Source organism: Lepidochelys kempii, chromosome 3 (assembly GCF_965140265.1).
Source record: "Lepidochelys kempii isolate rLepKem1 chromosome 3, rLepKem1.hap2, whole genome shotgun sequence".
Lineage (NCBI taxonomy): Eukaryota > Metazoa > Chordata > Testudines > Cheloniidae > Lepidochelys > Lepidochelys kempii.
This window is the reverse complement of record NC_133258.1, coordinates 6,371,051-6,396,365: the sequence shown is the minus strand read 5'-3', so window position 1 is coordinate 6,396,365 and position 25,315 is coordinate 6,371,051. Positions and strand designations below refer to the sequence as shown.

Genomic DNA, 25,315 nt, shown 5'->3' with positions numbered 1-25,315 from the left:
CCAAGTTTGCCTTTATTATTAACAGCAACAAAACCTAACCTTCAGCCAAAGCATTCTTCTGAGTGTGACTGGTCCTAGGGTTTTCCCAGCACTCCTGCTGGTGATATTTATCCAACTTTCAGAGAGACAGAAAGAGAAGACTTTACATTCCTACATTACAAGAAAGATAAAGCCTGAAGGCTGGTCCAATAGCAGAATGTGGCTCACTAAAACAATAAGTACCACAGAGTGCTGTGTTCCTTTCCTTTGTGCCTTTCAAAATCCTAAGGTTATAAGTATCCCCTTTGTGGAGCGCTCTGCAGTCTAAAACCTGATTGTTTGGACGCCATATACTTAAAGGAGCAGTGACACATCTATAGAACAGTGCAAGGTGCACCACATCTAGAGGCAGGGATCATGGTGAGACTAAAGGATTCATTCTGGAAGGGTTAAAGCTCTGGGCTGGGACTCAGGAGAGCTGGGTTTATTTCCCAGCCTTCCCGCACACTTCCTCTGTAACCTTGGGCAAGTCATTTAGTGTCTCTCTGCCTCAGTTCCCATCTATAAAATGGGGATTATACTTCCTGTCTCCCATCCTTTGTTAGCTTAGATTGTAAGATCTTTGAGGCAGAATCTGTCTCTTACTACATGTTAGTAATGGGGCCATGGGCTCAGTTGAGGCCTCCCAGTGCTACTTTAATACAAATAAGACAAAAGAAAGTAATATTTTTTCTTTAGAATTGTTTTTAGCTGTCAAAATGTGCCCCTTTTATAATGTTAGTAGCTTTCATATCTATAGCTTTTTTGATCAGGATTAATCAAGACTGTGAATGTTCCCTCCCTTACATCTCTGCACTGGCAGGTTTTATTAGCCTGCCACCTGGAGAGATCCTGTAGTAATTATCAGATTTCTGAATGACTCTACCTACACAGTAGAAAATAAAAGCAAACACACTCACTTCAGACTGGCAGTTTGCTTTGGAGGATATGGGGTTCGGGGTTAGGCCAGTTGCAGTGACGTTTGTGTTTCTGCTGTGTTGGATGGTGAGGCACTAGATTAAATTTGTATTCTTTGGTCTGTCTTGCAAACAATTGCCTGTGAGCGTCGGTTCTTGCTGTTGAATGTAGCCCATTGAAGTCTGTTGGGCTCCTGAGTGTAGGAAGTGCTATGCCTAACAGTAAGTGTTTGCAGGTCTGGCCTTAAGCAGACAAAACTGATGTGCAGCTTATGAGCCCCAGATGAATGTCCAGGTTCAAGCCGGTGTAGATCTTCATTCTCTCTAGTTTTCCTGCTCAAGATTCCCTCTTTGGTGAAGGTTTGGTGGGAGAAGTGTTTGATAACCACAAAGCTAGTCTTCTGCTCTTTAAGGCACAGACAGGTCTTTGACCTGGGAGATCTGGATTAAAAGTTGCTAGCTTTGCTGCAGACCTCCTTTGGGACCTGATCTAAAGCACACTGAAATCAACGGAAGACTGGGGCCTTCAATCTCTCTGTCCCTCATTTCCCCATTTGTAATTTGTGGTACTTTCCTTGTCCATTTTCTCTATTTAAATTGGAAGGTCTTTGGGGCAAGGACTGTTTTTATATGGATGTACAGCGGCTGGCGCAATGGAGCCCTGACCTCAGCTGGGTGCGCTAGGTACTGCAGCAAGACTATGAGTAAAATAAGAGTTTTAATGAAGAGACGTTGATGATTTGGCATTACGGTAGCGCATTGAACAGAAGACCCTGGGTAGTGCAGAGACAAGAGAAGAGTGACATTAGGAGGAAGTGGATAGTGATACGCTTTGGCCCATTGAAAGCAGATGCATACAGCTTTGCAGTTCAGTGTCTTCTTGATCCATCTTTCTCCCCAAGAAGTCCATGCAAAATTAGCCTGTGCGCATGTTCCAGGCTTTTCAGCATAAGCTCTGTGATGGAAGAAGTACAATACACTCTAACACTTCATTGGCAAAAATAGCTAGGATTCCTAGAGGAAGAGACTGCTAGCTTGATTCTTTTGCAGCTGTTTTTCTGCTCCGCACTGGAAGATGATTCTGCTGCCAAAACTTCCAGATCTTTCTCATTCAAACTGTTCTTTCTAGGTATTGTATGATGTACCAGAGCCAAAGGTTCCATCTGTTAGTATCCTCCTAATACTCAGTCACAAGACAGTGTCTGACATCTGCAATCTAGGTGTTAGGCTGCAGCAGGTGAACAAAACAGAGAAATGGGGAATGAGGTAACAATAAAACAGGACTTACTATGAAATCAGAAGTCTCTGTTAGCCATTCACTGAACCAGTGGCATATGGATGCATTGATTCCCTCAAGGTCCATCACACTAAATAGATGTGATATTTGTTTTCTTTGGCAGCTGAAGTTGTGGATGTTTGTCCTGGAGTGTAGGTCCTATTTTTTTATGTGAGGTCAGAAAAAGAAATTTAATAATATACCATTCCTGTCTCAGGGGAGTAGCAACTCACCTATCACTTTCGCCCATCGCCTCTTGTGTTTCAATGTAGAGCTTCAGTGTTTGTTTTGTAACCTGCAGAGGTTTAAAAATAACAACAAAACACACAATAAAAATGCTCATTAAGATTTGAGTACTTAGATTAGCAACTAATGATGTACTCATGAGTGGGACAATATAGATGTGTCCTTGTGGCATCCTAAGTGTGCTCTTAATTATCTCTAATTGAGACTCTGTCTGCTCTGTGTGTGCACAGATGGGTTATATTTTAATAATAAATTACTGCATTGTAAGGGACTTTTCTAACGTCAAACATTTTCTTAAAAGCAGCTTACTAATTGTTTCTGTTTTCCAGTCGTTAAAGTGTGATACACATTAAATATGTTTTTATGCTGGTTTCTGGGTGAAATTCCCCCCTGTGATGGGGCATCTGCCCCACACTAGCCCATAAAGAGTTAATAGAACCCTAGGGAGGCTGCGCAACAGGGAGCCAATTGGAGAGGGCTACAAGGAGCAGCCAATCAGAGCCAGACAGGCCCATATAAGAAGAGCCATGGGACAGAACAGGTCAAGCACTCCCTGGACCTCAGGGAGGGAGGAAGACTGGCTGCCTTGCATGCAGAGGGCAGCTAGCACCTTGGACAGAGCAGTACTGGGCAGGATCAGGGGAGTGAGAGTGAGCTCCTGGCTGACTGCTGACAGGCTGGGGCCCTGAGACAAGGGCAGAGAAGGTGTTTGGGGCTACGGGGAAGTGGCCCAGGGAAGTAGACTGCTGGGTTAGGGGAGAGACGCAGCATGCGACTGCCATCTACAGAGTCCCTGGGCCGGGACCCAGAGTAATGGATGGGCCTGGGTCCCCCCACACCCGAACTTGCCACTGAGGAAGTGGCTGGACAGTAGACTGTGGTTCCACCGGAAGGTGGGAGGACAGAGTGTGACACTGTGTGTCCTGAAGAGGATGATGTATCCTTTGGGACAACACGCACCTTGGAGCAGAAGTGATGGGGACGAGACGTCACCAGAAGAGGGCGCACGGGTGGACTAAGCTAATTCCCAGGACCGCCAGTAGGAGGTGCCGCAGTGGTGAGTTGAACCCTGTCACACCTCTCTACCAGGGGAAATCGTTCTATCAGAAATATTTAGACACAGGCCTGTGAGTCAGTAGAGACCTATATTCTGTGCCTAGCTTTGCCACTAATTCATTGTAGGATCTTGGGCACATCACTATGGTGCACTGTGCCTCATTTGCAGATAGTGATACCTTTGTGAGCTGTTTGAGATATGTGAATAAAAATGCAGCATAAGCACCAGCTACTGTAATTACTTTTTTTTTCCCCACTTTTAATTATTTTGACAGTCAGTGAAGAAATTGTGCACATGCGAAGTTACAGAATTATCACAGTGCCATTGATGGATTAAGAGTTTGTCAGCATATCTGTGCAAGCATGAAACTGAGCTTGGTCCTTTGCATCCCAGTCTGGCAGGGCCTTTTGTCACTTTTAACACACACACTGGTGTTCACGTGATTTGAAGAATGAGCTCCCGTGGGTAGAGGAATGGATTAGTGTGATCAGGACTGAGAGGCAGTGTTCTCTAGCGCAGGGTTTCTCAACTGTTTTTGATACCGGGGACTGGCTTGCTGCCTTCCTAAACTCTGTTAGGGAGATCTCCGGGACTGGCACCAGTCCACGGACTGGTCGTTGAGAAACACTGCTCTAGTGGATAGGGCACTGGACTGGAAATCAGAAGATGTGTGTGGGGTCTGTTCCCAGATCTGCCACTGCTTGCTGTGTGACCTTGGGCACGTTGCGTCAGCACTCTGTACCTCTGTTTCTTCCTTCTCTTTGCCTCTCTTTTCTGTTTGGAACACAAACTCTTCGGAAGAAAAACTCCCTTGGTGTGTGTCTGCCCCAGCCTGGTGAAAGTGAGTGAGGGTGTGGGAGAGTGAGCAACAGAGGGAGGGGGGATGGAGTGAGCAGGGCTGAGACTCTGAGAATGGGTGGGGCCTCGGGGAAGGGGTGGGGTAGGGGTGTTCGGTTTTGTGAGATTAGAAAGTTGGCAACCCTAGTTATAATACAAATATATAATAAATATTTGGGGGCAGGAGAGTGGATTTGGACAGTCTACGTTCTGGGGCAAGTGTTCATGCTCCTAAACCCCTCAGGTTTTGTCTGTACTTGAGATTAGCTCTAATTTAGCTGTTGTTGGCAAGCCACTGCAGTAGCTGAGCTGCTGGAGACAAGGAGAGCTGCCATTTGTATAAGTTGAGTTTACTTCGATTTCAAGCATAGTTGGTGCAATTGTGACTCCCATACAGCCAGTGATAAGCTGCCAAAATCTTAACAACCGGTTCCCTCCTCACCCCACGAGGGGGTCGTGGTCCACCCCCGCCCCCCGGGACTCCTGCCCCATCTACTCCCCTCCCTTGTCCCCTGACTGCCCCCAGAACCAGGCAGGAGGGTCTTGTGGGCCACCGTAGTGGGTGCCCATCCTACCCCTAAGAACTAGAGGGACCTGCCCGGGGGCGAGGTGGGGAGTCCCGGTGGTGCTTATGTGGGGCAGCTCCCAGGAAGCATTGGGCAGGTCCCTCTGGCTCCTGGGGGGGGGGGTAGCATAGCTGGGGGGAGCAGGGGGAGCGGCCGCTCCCCTCACTGATCACATCAAAAGTGGTGTCTTAGGCACCGACTCCGTGGGTGCTCCGGGGCTGGAGCACCCACGGGGAAAATTTGGTGGGTGCAGAGCCCTCACTGGCAGCTCCGCGCCTGGACCCAGCTCACCTCCGCTCCTCCTCCGCCTCCTCCCCTGAATGCGCCGCCCTGCTCTGCTTCTCTGCCCCCCCACCCCGGCTTCCTGCGAATCCGCTGTTGGCGCTGGAAGTTGGGGAGGGCTGAGAAGCAGGCGGCTGCTTCCTGCTCAGGCCCAGGGAGGTGGAAGTGAGCTGGGGTGGGGAGCGGTTCCCCTGCCCCTCCCCCTGCCCCGGTTACCTGCTGCGGCGTGGGCGGCCCTCCTCACACCCCCCCCCCCGCCCCAGCTCACCTCCGCTCCGCCTCCCTGGGCCTGAGCGCAAAGCTACCACTTGCTTCTCAGCCCTCCCAGGCTTCCCGCGCCAACAGCTGATTTATGGGAAGCTGTGGGGGTGGAGGAGCGGGATGGCACGTTCAGGAGAGGAGGCGGAACGGAGGTGAGCTGGGGCCGGGCACGAGGCAGGGAGCTGCCAGTGGGGGCTCTGCACCCACCAAATTTTCTCCGTGGGTGCTCCAGCCCTGGAGTACCCAGAGTCGGCGCCTAAGCGCCACGCAGGACAACTGGTTCTAAAAGGGCTTCTAAATGTAACAGCCGGTTCCAGCGAACTGGCTCCAGCTTACCACTGCACACAGCTATATCAACTGCTGGCCACTGATCTCTGGATCCCAAGTAAGACAGGGCCTTACTGCATGAAGCTGAATTTTTGAGTGGAGTGCAGTTATACTGAAAACTATATAACTGTATAAACTGACAACCGTTTAATATTGCGAAGCCAAAATATAGTTCTGTTTCAGAACAGCCATTTCCAGTGCAGACATGCTATTTCTTCGCGAAATGAAGTTTCCATTAGGATTTTTCCATTAACATGTTGAGAAAGTGTGGGGGTTGGAGGGAGGGGGCAATAAAACACTCTGTGTATTGATGCAGTACTTAATATGTGTTCACGCAGTGGCTGACATCCGCTCCAAAGGAACCCTAATAAGTAAATAAAACAAGCAGCTAAAAGGCAACATTTTACCCAGGCTGCCATTATAGCTTTAGTGGTTAACCTTAGCAATGGCAAAGGAGCGATTGTTTTGTTGAGCAGGTTTTCATCAGAGAGAATTTGCATTAGAATTTTTTTTTTAAATTGAACTAATTCGCTTGTTTTTGCTTCCATCACTCTGTCCTTTATCTGCTTCTGTCTGCTCTTGTGAGCAAGAAGAATATTGTCATTTTACAGAAATCAGGTTTCTTGTAAATTTCAATACTTTGATCAGAGAGCAGAGTGAGGACAACACAAGGCCTGTTTGCATCTCAGAAGAACACAATCCCCTGGGATAGTGCATCATCCTATGGCGTATTCGGCATGCTAAGTGTTACAGGCCTTGTTCTGAGCCGTCAGGGTCAAAACGTTGTCAAACTAAGCCATTGGAGTTATTTTTAGGCTAAGTTAAATTTTTGGCCTGTCAGCCTTGGCAAGTGTTGCTGCAAAATAAACTGAATTTATAATAAAAAGAAACAACGAATGTATTACATCAAGGGTTTAACTCAAGCCAAGGATTTCAGCTAAGGCTGCAATTCTGTCCTTAATTCAGCCTGGTTGGGCATAAAGAAGATATCGCCAAGGTCATGATACTGTAACAGAGGACTCCAGTGGGAGGGATGAGATTACAGTCCATGGCTCTGGCCCTGCAAAACACTTACTCATTTGAGTAACTTGACTCAAATGAGTAAGTGTTGCAGGATCAGGGCCTGTGTGAGCAGCAGTAGCCGTCAGAATTCAGTTTCCTGGCTTTGTGGATTTAAGCTAAACTTTTAACTTAACTTCAGTGTCACGTTTCTTGATGTGAATTTTCTTGAAATGTGTACAGTATAAATAAGCAGCATGTTAAGTTAAAAAAGGGAGGATGGAAAGATGCTGCTTGGTACATCTATTTTGTAAAGGAAATATTTAAAAACATTGAACAACAAATGTATATCTTAAAAAAAAAAAAAGTTAAAAAAAAACCCCTTGTAATTGGAGCAGATGATACGGCAGTTTGTTTTCCAGTCCTTAATTTTTAAAGGTTTTTTTTCTTATGATTACAGTTGCTTTTGACATTGATTTTTATTTCAAACTCGACAAATACGAGGAATAAAATTAGATCTATGGTCATCAGCTAGCTTGTTGGTTTCTGACCAGAGTTTCTCTGCTGTTGATTATTCTTGTTTCTCATAAATTAGGACAACTCACTCTGCTTTTCATTCTCGCTGGCACAAAGGAGGAATTATTGTTTGGCTATGCTAATATTGCTGAAAAGATTTCAGGAACAGCTTTCATCTTGGTAATAGTGACGCAAACATTAGCAAAAATGACTGCTTGCTGTATAAAGATTGGTTTCTCATGGCACTTCTATTTAAACACAGATGTACCATTTACTTCAGAATAGACACTTTAACCAATAAATAGCAAGCACAATGAATCATGAGTTTGGTTTGAATCCAGGATCTTTAGCATCGCAGCACACATCTCTACTAAATGAGATAAAGGAGAAACTCCATTAACAGTAGCACTAGTAGCCCATTAGCCTCTAAGGGACCAGCTACTGGAGAGGAGACAGAGAGAAGCATGCCTTCTCTCTCTTCACTAGTATATTGCACAAGATTTGAAAGGAGCATGCATAAAAGCCATTTAAAGATGGAGGGTGAGGTTTTCAAAAGGACTCAGTGTTGGCCTAACTCTGCTCCCTTTGAAGTCCATGGGAGTTTCATCACTGCCTGCAGTGGGGACAGGGCTATGCCAGTGTTGAGTTCTTTTGAAAATCCCACCTTTAGAGACCAACTTTATGAAGCCAGTGGGAGTCGAGAGTGATTAGCATCTTGCAGGATCTGGCCCTTTGAGAGTGTCTGGCTGGTTTGTCAAGCCATACGAAGCTGAGTAAGTGTGTCCCAGAATCATAGAAATGTTCAAGGACTCTTTCAGCCCTAAAGTCATTTAGTCCAGCGCCCGACACTGAGACAAGACCATGTAAACCTAGACCATCCCTGTTAGGTGTTTGTCTAACCTGTTCTTAGAAACCTCCAGTGATGGGGATTCCACAGCCCCCCTTGGAAGCCTATTCTAGTAGTTAAATATCTTTATAGCTAGAAAGCTTTTCCTATTATCTAACCTAAATCTCCCTTGCTGCAAATTGAACCAGTTACTTCTTGTCCTACTTTCAGTGGACATGCAGAATAATTGATCACCGTCCTCTTTATAACAGCCCTTAACCATACTGGAAAACTGTTATCAGGTCTCTTGCTCTCCTCCCCTCCGCCCCCGGCCCCCAGTCTTCTTTTCTCAAGACTAAACATGCCCATTTTTAAAAACTTTCTTCATAGGTTTTCTAAACCTTTGATAATTTTTGCTGCAGTTCCCTGGGCTCTCTCCAGTTTATCCACATCTTTGTTAAAGGGTGATGCCCAGTGTACTCCAGCTGAGGCCACACCAGTGCCATGTAGATCAGGACAGTTACCTTCTATGTCTTATGTATGACACTCCTGTTACTACACCCCAGAATAATATCATCCTTTTTCTCAACTGCATTACATTGTGTCTCTAATATCCTGGGAGCAACACAGCTACAATAACACTGCATCACATTGTTGACGCATATTCAATTTGTGATCCACTGTACCTGTATACCCAAATCCTTATCAGCTGTACTACTGCATAGCCAGTTATTTCCCATTTTGTAGTTGTGCATTTGATTTTTTCCTTCCTAAGTGTAGTACTTTTCACTTGTCTTTATTGAATTTCATCTAGTTGATTTCAGACGAATACTTTTTGGCAAGGTTGTTTTGAATTTTAATCCTTTTCTCTAGAGTTCTAGCAATCCCTTCTAGCTTGGTGTCATCTGCAGATTTTATAAGCACGCTTTCCATTCCGTTATCTAAGTCATTATGGAAAATATCAACTAGTACCAGGCCCAGAACAGACCCCTGTGGGATCCCACTAGACACATTCTCACAGTTTGACAGTGAACCAATGATAACTACTCTCAGTATGGTCTTTCAACCAGTTGTCCACCCACTTTATGGTAGTTTCACCTAGACTACATTTCCCTAGTTTGCTTATGAGAATGTCATATGGGATATGTCAAAAGCATTTCTAAAATCAAGATATATCACATCTACAGCTTATCCACTAGGCCGGTATCCCTGTAAAAGTATGAAATTAGATTGGCTTGGCATGATTTGTTCTTGACAAAGCCTTGTGATTATTACATATGACCTTGTTATCCTCTAGGTGCTTACAAATTGATTGTTTCATAATTTGTTCCAATATCTTTTCAGGTAAAGAGTTAGGCTGACTGGTCTGTAGTTCCCCAGGTCCTCTTTGTTCCTTTTTTTAAAGATAGATACCCGGTTTGCCCTTCTCCAATCCTCTGGGACCTCATCCATTCTCCATGAGTTCTCAGAGATAATTGTGAACAGTTCAGAAATTGCTTCAGCTAGTTTCTTAAGCACCCTAAGATGAATTTCATCAGGCCTTGATGACCTGAATACATGTAATTTATCTAAATAGTCTATAACTTGTTCTTCCTACTTTGACCTGCATTCCTTCCGCTGATGTTAATAATAATTGTGTTTTGAGTGCCTGGTCACAATTTAGCTTTTTAGTGGATACAGGCAAAATAGACATTAAGGATCTTGGCCTTCTTCATGTTGTCTACCTGTCACCATTCATGTTGTCTGTTTTTACCTCTCCTTCCCTGCTAAGTACAGGACCTACACTTTCTTTGCCTTTCTCTTGTGCCTAATGTATTTAAAGAACCTCTTCTTATTGTATTTTATGTCCCTTCCTAGATGTACTCGTTTGTGCCTTGTCCTTTCTGCTTTTGTCCCTACTTGCTTGTGTTATTCTTTTGTACTTCTCCTTAGCAATTTGTCCATCTTTCCCCTTTCTGTAGGATTCCTTTTTTTTTTTTTTCAAGTAATCAATATAACTCCATCAGGAGCTCTTTAGCCTCTTACTAGTCTTCCTGTCTTTTCTTCGCATCGGGATAGTTTGTTGTTGCTCCTTTAACATCTCTTTGAGAAACTGCCAGCTTTCCTAAACTCCTTTTTCTGCTCGCTCTTCTTCCTTTACATAGAGTCATGAAATCTGTTATTTCATGATCACTTTCACCCAAACTGTCTTCCACCTTCAAATTTGCAACCAATTCCTCCCTGTTAGTCAGAATAAAGTCTAAAATGGTTTTCCTGCTGCCTGTTTCCTCCACATTGTGAAACACAAGGTTGTCCCCAATACATTCCAAAAAACGTATTGGAAATTTTGTATTTTGTTGTATTTCTTTTCTAACAGATGTCTGGGTAGTTAGTCCCCCATTACTACCAGATCATTTGTTCTGGGAATTTCTGTTTGTGTTGTTGAGTGTAGAAAGCCATGAGGCAAGTATCTGGAAGGGGTTGACTCTCAAATTGGTTTAGGTGTTTAATTTTTTTTAAATAACCCACTTTTAAAAACATAGCTTAATAACTTAAGAGAATAGGTGGCCTGGATTTTAGCAGTGCTAGAAAGAAAGCTGATTAACCACCCTTAAGATACAGCCTTTCCTACCCATCCATACATAGAAAACTCTCTTCCAGGCTCTTATCATCTTGTGTCTCGAATACTGCAACATCCTGTTCTCTGGCCTTGACAAATGCAATCTTGCCCCGCTCGTATCTATTGAGACTGCTGCTGCAGAGGACATCCTCCTAGCCCATCGCTTTGCCATGTTACCCCCTCTTTTCCCTCCTCCTTTCTCTATTGTATCAAATATAAGCTGCTTGTCTTTGCCTTCAAGGTTCTACACAACTTATCTCTGATTCAGCAGCGAGACGCCGATCCCCATCTCTGATTAGCCCATGATGCTAGCAACCCTTGCCCACTTGTTAAATTTTTAAACAAGCATCCTCATGGTTACTCCTATGATGCCCCTCACCCTTGGGAGGAGCTTCCTGTAAACATCTGTAAAGCTACTTCATTGTCCTTCAGATCTCCTTAAAAGTCTCTCCTTTGCTTTGTCGTCTACAAAAAACTTGACAACAGTTAGACTGCTAGTGTGCTGAGACCGCTGTGTATAATGCTGACCCAATGTTGTCTCATTGATTCCTTGTACTCCCCGGTCTCTCTTTATCAATCTGTTGATTCTTCTCTTCTGCTTAGATTGTAAACTCTTTGGGGCAGAGATCATTTTTCTGTTTGTACAGCACGTAATAAAGTGGACTTCTTGTCCATTACTGGGGTGCCTAGATTTTATGGTGGTACAAATAATATTAAAAATAAAATAAAAGGCAACCTACATTATATGGAGAAATTGCAGGATAGAAATATCAGGTATTGAAATACCCCAAATCACCGGTTACTTTTGAAAATTCTTGTCAGTATATTTGGAATTTTGTTACTTCTTTGTTTAAATAAATAAGGTTGTATTTAAAAACTCCTAATTAGGGAGTGGTAGCAAATGGGATTTTGCAATATTGTAACCCTCAATGCTTAGGAATTTTATTAAAGCTGCTAGGCAGGGATTTGCAAACACTTTCCTAGTGTGGACCACATCTTAATAGAATGAGTGTCTAAAGTACACTTGCCTCTTCTGTGTCTTCTCGCATGGACACCACCTCCTTCCGTCGATAATCCCATAACAGCACTGCAGCATCTATAGCAATTGCATTCCTGGGACAATGATAATAGGGTTTGTTTTTTTTTTTTAAAAAAAAAAAAGCTTCTTTTAATGGAACTGGAAACAAGGAGTGCCACCTGCCATGTGACCAGTCAACTAATGGGAACCTCTGCACTAATGGATGGTCTTAAGTCAACACTGATGCAAAATGGGAGAGGTACCAAACACAGAAGTCCAACTGTAAAGGGAGATGAGAAAACAATTTTTTTTGGAGGGGGGGATGTTACATCCAACAAGATGAGTTATTTCCAATTAATGTAAAGCCATATACTTAGAGAGAGAGAGAGAGGGAATAGATAGCACAGACGCAAATGTGAGGGGGTGGGGCAGCTATCTAGAAATCAGAGAAACCAGAGGATGCTAAAGGTAACTGAAAATCACCTAACTGTGTCACGCTGCCAAAAAATAAATGAATATAACTCAGTTCTCCCCTGTATATAGAGTGTTCTCATAACAAGGCTGTGTGCACAGAGCCCTTTGAAGATCATATCTGGAGTAGTGGGTGCTGTTCTGAACCTTGTTGGAGGGTACTGGGGAAAAAAACAGAGAAGGGCAATGGAAATGATACAAGAACCAGATTTAAAAGCAATGGGGGCAGGGGAAACTGAGGGAGTTCAATCCATATCATATAGAAGAAAAGGGATAATAGAGGCTGAGGGCTTGTATGAGAGAAATACCTTCAAGGTGGTAATACACATGGTCTATTTTCTCCACTTGTACTTTCTACATAAGCTTCCTTTACAAGTTGGTGGGACGAGGCTAAAACTGAAGAAGGTAATATATTCTGGTGGAAGATTAGGGAGATGATGTTTAACATTAAGAGCAATTGGCTGCTGGAGTAGTTTTCTATTCGGTGGTCACTGGATTCATGCTTTCTGGTATTCCTGTGTATGAATCATTCATTACCTGGTTGTAAGCTGCTCCCCCTGTCAGGTTCCTGATTCGTGTTTCTCTTTCATGTATAGGTGCAAAGTAGCTCAACATGAGTGGCCTTGGGGACAGCTCAACAGATCCTGCTAACCCTGATTCCCGGAAGAGGAAGGGGTCGCCGTGTGATACGTTGGCCCAGAGGTACGTGCGCTGTTCCAAATCCATTTCTCCCACATGGCTACTTTGTCATTCTAACCGCATCGTTCTGTCCCATCTGCTTGAGCAGATGGAGCAGGTTTCATCTACTCATAAATGTTCACACTTCCCACCAGAACTCAGCTCCACTTTTATTAGTGACTGTGGTGGAAGAGGGAACATGATGGAAATATAACTTTCCATCTGCTCTTCTTGCTTTTAGGCGGCAACTGATGATAGAGGCTCATTATCAAAGTTAATTTATTGATTTATAAATTGAGAGCATTTGGTGGTGGCATGGGGAGATATCGAGAGGGCTTTCTTGGTATGAGTTAGGGATGGTTGCATTACTTGTGAATGTCAAAGCCGTGTGTGAGGTCTTCAGGTCAGCCCAAGGCTTGTGCCTCCCTACAGGGTGCCCAAGCAATGCATATTTCCATCAGGTTCCAAAGACCTTGGTGATGAGATTCTTTTACACCATCGTACATTCAGGAGACACGTTAGTCTAAATTATAGTCATTTTCATGTGATTGTCCAAACAGCCCTAATGGCAGATTCCTTTCATAATTCAGCTTGCTCTAGAAATCTGCTTTTTGTGTGTGGCTTTCCCAGTAATTTTTCCATTGTGCTGCCCATTGGTTAAGGCTAAGCAAATCCAACATGTATTTCATCCTGGTTTATGTAGTTGTGAGCATTGTAGCAAAAATGACTGTCATGCTGTGTGGTCCTTGCTGGCACTGGTGTGACTCTGTCAAGTCTGGCTGTTTCCCTTTTGGTTCAGCCTATGTTAGGAAAGAGTTTATTGCATTTTAGTGCCGCTGTTAAGTGTGTGCCTCTGCTTCCTATGAAGCTGTTGTGCTCATCTTCACACAGCGCATGTGCAGTGACAATGCTCAGTGTTTGCTTTCTGTCCGTTTTGCACATGTATGGACCTTTTGTATTTGACTGAAGTTGTGGCCGTTTCTAGACCGTAAATATAAAGATGGCAGTAAGTTGTTAATCTAGTAAAGAGGTTTAAGATGATTCTGTTTGATAACTTCAAATATTTTCTACTCACCTTTTCAGTGACTGCTTCTCCCTTCCTTTAGCAGTGAATCTTCTACGGAATTTCCAGACCTTCCAGTAGTGCTGATTACAATGGTGATTTGGGTTCATAGCCTAACTATGCCATCAACTTAAAAAATGAAACAATATATTTGGTTTCAGAGTAACAGCCGTGTTAGTCTGTATTCGCAAAAAGAAAAGGAGTACTTGTGGCACCTTAGAGACTAACAAATTTATTTGAGCATGAGCTTTCGTGAGCTACAGCTCACTTCATCGGATGCATACCGTGGAAACTGCAGCAGACTTTATATATACACAGAGAATATGAAACAATACCCCCTCCCACCCCACTGTCCTGCTGGTAATAGCTTATCTAAAGTGATCTACAGGACTACAGGACAGGCCTAACAAAGAAAATAACAGAACGCCACTAGCCGTCACCTTCAGCCCCCAACTAAAACCCCTCCAACGCATTATTAAGGATCTACAACCTATCCTAAAGGATGACCCAGCACTCTCACAAATCTTGGGCGACAGGCCAGTCCTTGCCTACAGACAGCCCCGCAACCTGAAGCAAATACTCACCAACAACCACATACCACACAACAGAACCACTAACCCAGGAACTTATCCTTGCAGCAAAGCCCGTTGCCAACTGTGTCCACATATCTATTCAGGGGACACCATCACAGGGCCTAATAACATCAGCCACACTATCAGAGGCTCGTTCACCTGCATATCCACCAATGTGATATATGCCATCATGTGCCAGCAATGCCCCTCTGCCATGTACATTGGTCAAACTGGACAGTCTCTACGTAAAAGAATAAATGGACACAAATCAGATGTCAAGAATTATAACATTCATAAACCAGTCGGAGAACACTTCAATCTCTCTGGTCACGCAATCACAGACATGAAGGTTGCTATCTTAAAACAAAAAAACTTCAAATCCAGACTCCAGCGAGAAACTGCTGAATTGGAATTCATTTGCAAATTGGATACTATTAATTTAGGCTTAAATAGAGACTGGGAGTGGCTAAGTCATTATGCAAGGTAGCCTGTTTCCTCTTGTTTTTTCCTACCCCCCCCCCCCAGATGTTCTGGTTTAACTTGGATTTAAACTTGGAGAGTGGTCAGTTTGGATGAGCTATTACCAGCAGGAGAGTGAGTTTGTGTGTGTATGGGGGTGGGGGGATGTGAGAAAACCTGGATTTGTGCAGCAAATAGCCCAACTTGATTATCATGCACATTGTGTAAAGAGTTGTCACTTTGGATGGGCTATCACCAGCAGGAGAGTGAATTTGTGTGGGGGGGTGGAGGGTGAAAAAACCTGGATTTGTGCTGGAAATGGCCCACCTGATGATCACTTTAGATAAGCTATTACCAGCAGGACAGTGGGGTGGGAGGGGGTATTGTTTCATATTCTCTATGTATATATAAAGTCTGCTGCAGTTTCCACGGTATGCATCCGATGAAGTGAGCTGTAGCTCACGAAAGCTCATGCTCAAATAAATTGGTTAGTCTCTAAGGTGCCACAAGTACTCCTTTTCTTTTTGCGAATATATTTGGTGTAAACTGCAGTAATTCCACAAGAAACGCTTTTCTGGTAACACTTATTTCCATCCCTAGCAAAGACTTCTATAGTACTGTGAGACATTTGCCATTTCTGCCATTGTGTAGGAGAGCAGGTGTTTGAATCAAAACTCTACCACGTGTTCTAGGCCTGCCTAAAGCCCTGAGTCTAGCGTAGAGCCGAATCCAATTAATTCTAGTGTTTCAACTGGAGCCAGGTCATTCCCTTAGAGATGAACTCCCTTTGTCCCTCAAGCACAGTCCATGTGTAGTGTCTGTGTGGAGCAAAGAAGACCTGTATGCCTGTTCTTGAAGGCTCCATTGCCTAAATAAATAAGAATGTGCATGGTTCTGTTTCTTATATTTATTATAACGCCTTTCTTTATTGGGAAACCTGGCTCATAGCCCAATAGTAAAGTCCTTAAACCGGCCATGCATTTTCTTTTCTAACTAGCTTTCTCATTCTCCATTCTTGTAGTGATCACTCCCTCAGAAACCTTGCTATACAGATACAGAAAGTCCTTAAGAAGATTCAGAGTAAGAGCAGGCTAGGACAGTAGAATGGATTATACAGCTCCTTTCACACATAAGTAGGGGTCTACCAAATCCGTTGGCCGTGAAAATCACGTCATGGACCGTGAAATATGGTCTCCGGCTGCCCAGCTGTGAAGGCAGAGCAGAGAATGGTGGCTGCTGCCAGGACACCAAGCTCAGAAGGAAGGGTGGCAATACCATGGCACCCTCACTTCTCTGCAGCTGCTGCCGGCTGCACTGCCTCTCTCCAGCCGCCCAGCTCTGAAGGCAGGCTAGAGAGCAGTGGCTGCTGGTTGGGCTCCCAGGTCTGAAGGCAGGACCGCAGCCAACAGCTGCAGAGAAGTAAAGGTGGCATGGTACTGCCAACCTTACTTCTGGGCTGCTGCTGGCAGCGGTGCTGCCGTGAGCGCTGGGCACCTAGGCAGCAGCCGCTGCTCTCCCGCCTCCCAGCTGCAGGCAGTGCTGCCATCAGCAACAGCGCAGAAGTGAGGGTGGCATTGCTGCAACGCCCTGATAGGCTTGCGACCCCCTTTTGGGTCCAGACCCCTAGTTTGAGAAACGCTGCGGAGAAATCACACATTTCCTATGGGTTGGTCACGGCATAAACAGAAAATTTCACTGATGTGTAACACATCTGCAAAATTTGCTATTTGTGCCATGACCAACCTGCAAAATTTGTGTGATTTCTCTGTGATTTGAGTAGACCCCTATACATAAGGTATCGAAAAGCACTTTGCAAAGTGCTAACTGGGATACCTGTATGCAAATGTGGCAGCCATTAGGAGCTTTCTCACAGATTGGGACACTGGAATGTGTTTCCCTAGGAGAGGGAATGTTGGCCAGTGCCCCGGTGCTATATCCTACTCTCTTCAGAAAGTGCTAATGAGATGTTTTAACTTCCACCGGTGTCTGGCAGAGACAACTTCCTGCTCCACATCTTGTTCAAAGGCTGGAGTATGTAGCATGCTACAGAGCTACTTGAATTTCAGAATTCCTGTGTAAAAGCATGGACAGTGTCACAGTTCCTGTGACAGGTTTCAGAGTAGCAGCCATGTTAGTCGATATTCGCAAAAAGAAAAGGAGGACTTGTGGCACCTTAGAGACTAACAAATTTATTTGAGCATAAGCTTTCGTCCTAAAGTGAGCTGTAGCTCACGAAAGCTTATGCTCAAATATATTCGTTAGTCTCTAAGGTGCCTCAAGTCCTCCTTTTCTAGTTACTGTGATGATACTCCAGAGTCATAAAGAACAGCCCACTGCTATAATATTCTCCTGATGCTTTTATGTAGGGAAAATCAGCCTATTCTCCCTCCCACAACTTGAAAGTTGCCACAGCAACAGTGGCATTAAGTTTTTTTTTGCACCAAATGAGTTCACCCACAACAAGTAGCTTTTCTTCTTTTTCCCTTTTGATTCACAGAGAGGGGAGGAAATTAATTTGACCTTAACTGAAATACCTATTCAACTCTATTGAGACATTTACCTGCCCTTTAATAAGCAAAGAGGACCTACCTGTGTGTGAGTCTGAATGTTTTGCAAAATGACTCACTGCATTGGAGTTGGTTGCTGCTCTGTATTCATCTGCATGGCTCAGTGTGGTATGTGGGGTGTTTCTGTGACTTGCTTATAAAGTGATCCACTAGATTTGCTTTAGTTGCTTTTGCAAACAGAGATTGATTGCAGTTTTTCTTTCTTTTTCTTTTTTGTTTTTCTTTCATTCAAACTTTTACCTTTTAACTTATGAAATCTCAGACCTTTGGCATTGTGCCTCATATTTCTCTTTGGTATCTCACCAGAAAATTTTATTGGCCTATTTACAGCATGCTCTGTGGAGCGTATGTATGTTAATATGTTGAGTAACATTTCCTTTGAAATGCATATGGTAGTGGGGGTGGGGAGATCACACTTTTCAGATAGATGTTCTCTTTCACATACCTCTAGGCCCCTGCCAAGTGCATTAGATCCCTGGAGCTAATGTAATTGGGTATAGTTTAGTCCTTCCCTTGATGTAAGTGGGTCACTTTCTAGAGCACAAAAGTTACTTCAGATTTCACTGATACCAATTACAAAAAGAGGATAAGATGATAGCCTGGACAGACCCAACAATTTTGCGGAAGGTGGAACTCAAACTTGCCACTGGCCTGTTTACAGTAACATTTAACTATTTGCTTGGGTATGATACAGCTACCAACCACTTCATTGTCAGCTGCCTGATGGGAGAATGAATGTAACTGTACACACTCCTGAGTTAGCAGCCAATCATTATCTGATCCTATAAAAGTTATTGGACAGTGCTGCCTGTCTCCCTGAAAAGGCCTAGCAGTCACTTGTTACCTGTCACTTAATAGGAATCTAAGCTACACAGATTTGGCAAACCAGACCAGAAATTTTATTCCTTTTCTCCACACTGTGGAGTTGCCCACAGTCAGGTAGTTGATTATTTTTCAAAATACAGATTCTTCTGGGAGACCACCTGGCTCCTGATCTGCTGTATCAGCTGAACAGAAAGTTACCTCTCTGGCTTCTCAACCCTATGTGCAGCAGTTTGGGGAAGGAGAAAGGACAACAAGGTGTAGGAAGGTGAACCTCAGCCTAATGGAGGCACCAGGGAGGAGCCAGAGTTCCAGAACGGTGAGGGGCATGATGGTCCATCTAGGAGTGTGTGCAATTGTTAGTTGTTTACAGAGAGTCCAAGCCACAGTGAAGAGGACAGAGGAGAGTGCACACCCGTCAGGGCTAGCAGAAAAAATTAATAATATTGTTAGAAATAAATCAGAAAAAGGAACAACTCTGTAAACCCCGGAACATCTGTGCAGTGTGTGCATAGAGTTTCCTGTGGGTATATGGGTGTGTAGTTGGCTGGATATTTGGGGATGGAATAATCTCTAAGGAGCCTAAGCAGTAGCTGCAGACATATCAGAGTGCTGCTCGCTGTACGCTGGTCATAAGCATTTTGTATGTGTCCACTTTTACAGAGTGACTACCACAGAGGTGGGCAAACTATGTCCCCTGGGCCACACCCGGCCCGCTGGACTGTCCTGCCCGACCCCTGAGCTCCCGGCCCTGGAGGCTAGTCCCTGGCCCCTCCCCTGCTCTCCCCCCTCCCCTGCAGCTACGTGCCCGCCCACCTCCCAGGCTTTCCAATAAGCCTGTCCTGCTGCTCTGAGCGGCATGGTGGGGAGGGTTAGATAAGGGGCAGGAGGTCCTGGGGGGCAGTCAGGGGACAGTTGGATGGGGTGGAGGTTCGGGGGGCAGTCAGGAGACAGGGAGCAGGGGGGTTGGATAGGGGGTGGGGTCTTTGGGGGACAGTTAGGGACGGGGGTCCCAGGAGGGGGCGGTCAGGGGACAAGGAGTGTGGGGGGGTTGGATGGGTTGGGGGTCCTGGGGGGCCTCTCTGGGGCGGGGGTGTGGATAGGGGTTGGGACAGTCAGGGGACAGGGAGAAGGAGGGGGTTGGATAGGGGGTGGGGCCCGGGGGGGCGGTTAGGGGTGGGGGGTCCTGGAAGTGGGCGGGCAGGGGACAAGGAGCGGGGGGGTTGGATGGTTCGGGGGTTCTGAGGGGGGCAGTCAGGGGGCGGGAAGCGGGAAGGGTGGATAGGGTGAGGGGCCAGGCTGTTTGCGGAGGCACAGCCTTCCCTACCGAGCCCTCCATACCGTTTTGCAACCCCAACGTGGCCCTCAGGCCAGAAAGTTTGCTCACCTCTGGACTACCACATACAGAAGATGGAACTGATCACTTTTTGCAGCTTTTAGCTTGTTCCTCTGCACAACCTCCTGCACTGGCTGGACAGAACTTGACTGCATGCTCAGAGAATTTTCAGTCCCCAACATATTCCTTTCAATTTTCCCTGTCTCTTTCCATCTGATGAATGTACCTTGTAGCATTTGCCTTATGATCTGGAAATTGTTCTAGCTCAGTTTCAAAATTGTGGCCTGTTTGTGACCTACCACTCATGTCACATCAGCTTGTTAATTGTTGAGAATAATCCATTTTTAGATGATATTTTCTGAAATCATTTATTATTCTGCGTCCTTCTGAAGGTTGCAAGGAAGGTGATTTGACTGTTTTTATAAAAACTTTTATTTAGCAAATAGTGTGTATATATACATTTTTACTTGCTAGTCTCTATAAGAGACTCTCCATTGGCTGTTAAGAGTATAAGGCCTATAATTCACATTTGAGCAGTTCTGATTCCACTCAGTAGAGGTTTCAGAATGGTAGCCATGTTAGTCTGTATCAACAAAAAAACCGAGGTTAGTGATAGAGAGGGGGGCGTATGTGTGTCACAGAGCAGTTCATTGCACTCTTTTCCTGTTCGCAGTGTCTTTGGCACAGAAATATGTTATAGTCTCTAGAGGGACTCTCATGAGATCTAAGTTACAGCTCAGCTGTTGGCAGTTTGTCCACACCTCTGAATTTTGCCATAGGGAAAGAGTTCATGGGGAAGTATTTGGCCCTTTCATTTGGCTCTGACCTCAAGGAGGAGAGCTGCTGTTGGCATTTGTTGGGATGATACCAATAGCAATACTGAAAGAAAAGGAGTACTTGTGGCACCTCAGAGACTAACCAATTTATTTGAGCATAAGCTTTCGTGAGCTACAGCTCACTTCATCGGATGCATACTGTGGATGAAGTGAGCTGTAGCTCACGAAAGCTCATGCTCAAATAAATTGGTTAGTCTCTAAGGTGCCACAAGTACTCCTTTTCTTTTTGCGAATACAGACTAACACGGCTGTTACTCTGAAAATAACAATACTGCTTTTCATCCCAGTCCTGCCACTGAAGTCAACTAAAAATAAAATGTGAATCTTCAGTGGACTTTGTTGATCCTTTGTGTGTGACATTAGGACTGCTTTGCACCAGCTTGAATGCTGGCTTTGGCAAGGTAAGTGGCACTGCAGGTTTATAGTTCCCTTTCTGAAATAAGCAAGGAGTCCTGAATGTTGGTTTCTAAAAAGATACCTTTGAGGAATGTATTGAGTCTGCATTGTGCATGTCTTCCTGGGCTTTCGTTCTGTGACTCATTCTGCATAAAAATAGGCAAGGGCCTGAACCAAATCGTCCTGCATTTTGCAGACATTCAGATTGCAGCTTCATCCTGTCTCTAAGCAGAAAAGTTTCTGGGTGCCTGATAGACACACACATGCCTGTTTGGGGGAAGCAGTGGGAAAGTCATTAACCTGGAGTTTTGTTTTGTCACAGCAATGAAAAGCGACGCCGGGAGCAAGAGAATAAATACTTAGAGGAGCTGGCAGAGCTGCTGTCGGCAAACATTGGCGACATCGACACCCTGAGTGTCAAGCCAGACAAATGCAAGATTCTAAAAAAGACGGTCGACCAAATCCAGCAGATGAAGAGGTTGGAACAAGGTAAGGCTTGAACTCTGGGGCTGTGAGCCTGATAGAAAGACCATGCTCTGTTTGCATCGGCAGTATTGATTAAGTTACAAACAATAACCATGACATAGAGACAATTCTCTTTTATAAAGTTTTTCTTCTCCCACTTGTAAGGCATTTCCATGAAAGAAAGTATCATTTGTTTCTGTAGATGGTTACTTGAAGTCATAATATTCTGTTTGTGATGATGTCCTCATTTCCAGAGTGATCGGTTAAGCACTATAAGTCTGCACACTCTAATGCTGAGCATTTATCTGGTTTATCCTGGAAGTGCTTTACCAGCACTGAGCCCAGTTCTAATTCACAGGAGTCATCCTTCCTCCTATGAGCATTCTCATTAATTTGAACAGGACTGCTCTTAAAAGTGAAGTTTTCAGGATCAAGCTTGTTAACTAATGAATCTCTGATGTCACTGTAAGGTAGGTACATATGCATTAAACCCATTTTGAAGATGGGTAGGATGAGAGGCTGAGGAGGGCGTGGCTTTAGGAGCTGGTATTAGATTTTAGAAAATTTTCCTGGCTCTTAGTCTTGTGCTTGTATTGCTAGACCAGGCTTCTCTTCTATGTGACTTTAAGCAAGGAGAAAGCATCAGAAACAATGAACTCTTTAAAGACCAACTTTTGTGCCATTGTCCCTAATCATTTAAAAAGAGGAAGGAGACATTCAGAATGCTCTCTGAATAGAATGCTTTCTCCAAGCTTTCCACATGGCATCAGGAGGCTTTTAAAGAAAAAAGGGGATGTTTCTATATCAGTTTGTCAATAAATGAAAGCTTTGCTTAGCATCCCAAGGAGTTCTGCAGTGCTGAAGGTCTGGGGATGTGGGGCAGTGGTTTAGTTGTTACAGGAATAGGACTGGGCATCAGGAGATCTGGGTTTTCTGCCCAGCTTTGCCACACAGTTGCACTGTGTGACCTTGAGTGATTAATTTAATTTCATCTTACGTGGTTCCCCATCTGCACAATGAATCTAAACATTACCTATCCATCCATCACTGATGTGTCTGGGCACCATAAACAAAATTAAGAGAAGAATCATTTCTGTCTGAAAAAGACCCACCTCTCCCTCATTTGAAGCCGTTGTATTGACAGGGATAATTCTCCCATCCTTCACCTTTGTGAGGCTAAATTTATTGTTTGAAAAGCACTTTGGGACCCTCAGATGAAAGTCACTTGAAGTATTCCTTTTGGGGTTGAAGTTCACCCCTGTGCAGATCAAGCCCAAACCATATGCGCCACGTAAATCCAAAGGTCTTAGGAAACCAGGATTAAGTGCTGCATGTAGAACCCACAAGTGAGTATGTGTTACAGGTCCCCTTCTGTGCCAGTCTGCAGAGGATATGAGTGGTTACAGCCCCCAGCTGTAGCAGCTCATGCTTTTAGCTCTGGAGATACCTGGTTGGGGCAGCCATCACATAGTCCTTGGGGTGAATTTCACCCATTAGTAACCGAGGCAAGACAGGCTTGCCCAAGCTTCAGCCAATTCCTTTTGCCAAAATTCACGCTGGACATTTTCAGAATTAAATATTGTTGCCTTGTAACAGATGTTGAAGATTTCATAAACACAGTACTTGGCTTGTGTATGTGTGCGCTAACTTCAATCCTATTTAGTTCTTCATTGAATACACCGTTTTAGGTTGTATGTGCAGGAGTCATTGGCATGGATCCTCCTCACAGACTATTATTTTAGGAATGCAAATGCATAGTGTTAAAAAGGGGGTGAGGGGGCTGTTGTGAAACAGTCATCTCTGATTAAGTGTTGTATGTGTTACTTAGCCGTACTGTCGTCGCGAAGAAACAGGGAAACTGTTTTCAGATTTCATTCAGGTTACGTCTGAAATCTGAAAAGAATTTCATAGTGGGTAGGTACTTAAGAGATTCTTAGTTACTGGCACTTCAGTATTCATTAGTTTTCTTGACATTGCACAGCAGGGCTGAACATTAACTAGGATAAGTGCTACTTAAAAATATTGTTCCTTGAACTTTGTTCTGTATTGCCGGCTTATTTGGTACTGCACTGCACTGCTGAAGAAATGAAATTTCACCTCTGCGTTTTCTTAGCTAGCATTTCATTGCAGAGGCATTTAGCCTGAGAAGGTGATGGAGAGATGTTGAAATGTCAGTACATTTGCGCTGGGGTCACGAGAAGCTTTTTCAATACTTGCATTTGTACCGAATGTTACACACATGTTGTTTGTTTCCTTATCTCCTTTCTGTTCTCCCCTCGTCTTTATTTCCATGTAGCCCCAGTCAAGAATCACTTAGTGTCATCTGATTGCTTAGGTTCTGGTTTTGCTTCGGAAGCATTGTGAATGGCAGAGCATCTACTGCAAAGCCAGAGGACTTGCATTATGATCTGTTGAGAGCAAGGGAAGCCAGAGCTCTGCCTGAGGAAGAGGGTCACATACATCTTGGGAGTGCATCTAATGTGGCCTACGACAGCACTCAGAAGCACAGTGAAAACTTTCACAGGTACAGCCCTCGGTGCCCAGCTAGGCAACAGCAGCCAAGAGCATGCTTAATGCCATAGGGTTAGAGATGGGAATGAGACTTGAGGCTTATCCAGAAATAGTGGAGCATTTTACATCAAGATGAGGCAAGGACTTCATTGTGTGGTCGAGTCAAGTCAGCAGCTCAGTGTGTTGCAATGTGTTGAACAGATGAAGTCTAGGAACATCCATCTGTTATCGCTGGGCAGCCTAATGGGTTAAGAGCCACTCGCGGGCGCACTCTCTTGAATGGAAAGCTGTATATTTGTGGTGTCAAGACATTTAAGTGGAGTGTACCCAATTGGCAGTGGTGTGATAAGGAATTCATTAGTTTTACAACACCTACATGTGTGAGAGAGAGTGTGAGATTGTGTGTGAGTTTGTTGTGCGTTCTTCATTCCTGTGCTGCTACTCTTAATGCACTGCAACAGGTGTTCCCCAACACAAGAATTACAAATCCGAATCCCACATGCAGGTGTTCAAATGGGCACTTATGTAAAGCTTGTCTTATGTTACATACACCTCTCTCTCTATCTATATACAGTGATTGCACATGGGCAAGGCAAGCTTTAAAAAAACCACACATACACCTAAAAGCTCATCTGAGCATCCAGTTGGTTGTCTGTTAGGGAGCCCACCTGTGGAATTTAAGTTGTTTTCCAGCAATGACCAGAGTAGGGCAGGGTTCTTGGCACTGGGCCAAGTAATGGTTGACATTTTTGGTGGACAGCACAACACTAACACGGGGAAATATATATATGATAATCCATTTTTATTGTTGCAATGCTTAATTTAAAAAACAAAATAGCAAACTAAAATAATCTGCCCAATGGGGAACATAATGGGGAACTACAGGCCAGTCAGCCTCACCTCAGTCCCTGGAAAAATCATGGAGCAGGTCCTCAAAGAATCAATCCTGAAGCACTTGCATGAGAGGAAGGTGATCAGGAACAGCCAGCATGGATTCACCAAGGGAAGGTCATGCCTGACTAATCTAATCGCCTTTTATGATGAGATTACTGGTTCTGTGGATGAAGGGAAAGCAGTGGATGTATTGTTTCTTGACTTTAGCAAAGCTTTTGATACGGTCTCCCACAGTATTCTTGTCAACAAGTTAAAGAAGTATGGGCTGGATGAATGCACTATAAGGTGGGTAGAAAGCTGGCTAGATTGTCGGGCTCAACGGGTAGTGATCAATGGCTCCATGTCTAGTTGGCAGCCGGTGTCAAGTGGAGTGCCCCAGGGGTCGGTCCTGGGGCCGGTTTTGTTCAATATCTTCATAAATGATCTGGAGGATGGTGTGGATTGCACTCTCAGCAAATTTGCGGATGATACTAAACTGGGAGGAGTGGTAGATACGCTGG

At 44.5% G+C, this 25,315-nt stretch overlaps 1 protein-coding gene across 18 annotated transcripts in view; it reads left to right on the top strand.

The window, feature by feature from the left end:
* NCOA1 (nuclear receptor coactivator 1) overlaps positions 1-25,315 on the top strand; it is a 359,657-nt gene that overhangs the window by 206,155 nt on the left and 128,187 nt on the right. For 16 of the 18 annotated variants that reach the window (XM_073335589.1, XM_073335594.1, XM_073335585.1 and 13 more), the window contains 2 exons: positions 12,813-12,918; positions 21,268-21,434. In XM_073335589.1, the coding sequence (XP_073191690.1) occupies positions 12,830-12,918; positions 21,268-21,434 (256 nt within the window). In that variant the 5' untranslated portion in view covers positions 12,813-12,829. Of the gene's footprint in view, positions 1-12,812; positions 12,919-18,516; positions 18,697-21,267; positions 21,435-23,720; positions 23,935-25,315 lie in introns of those variants that run through there. The other 2 variants (XM_073335600.1, XM_073335599.1) reach the window with 2 other exon arrangements.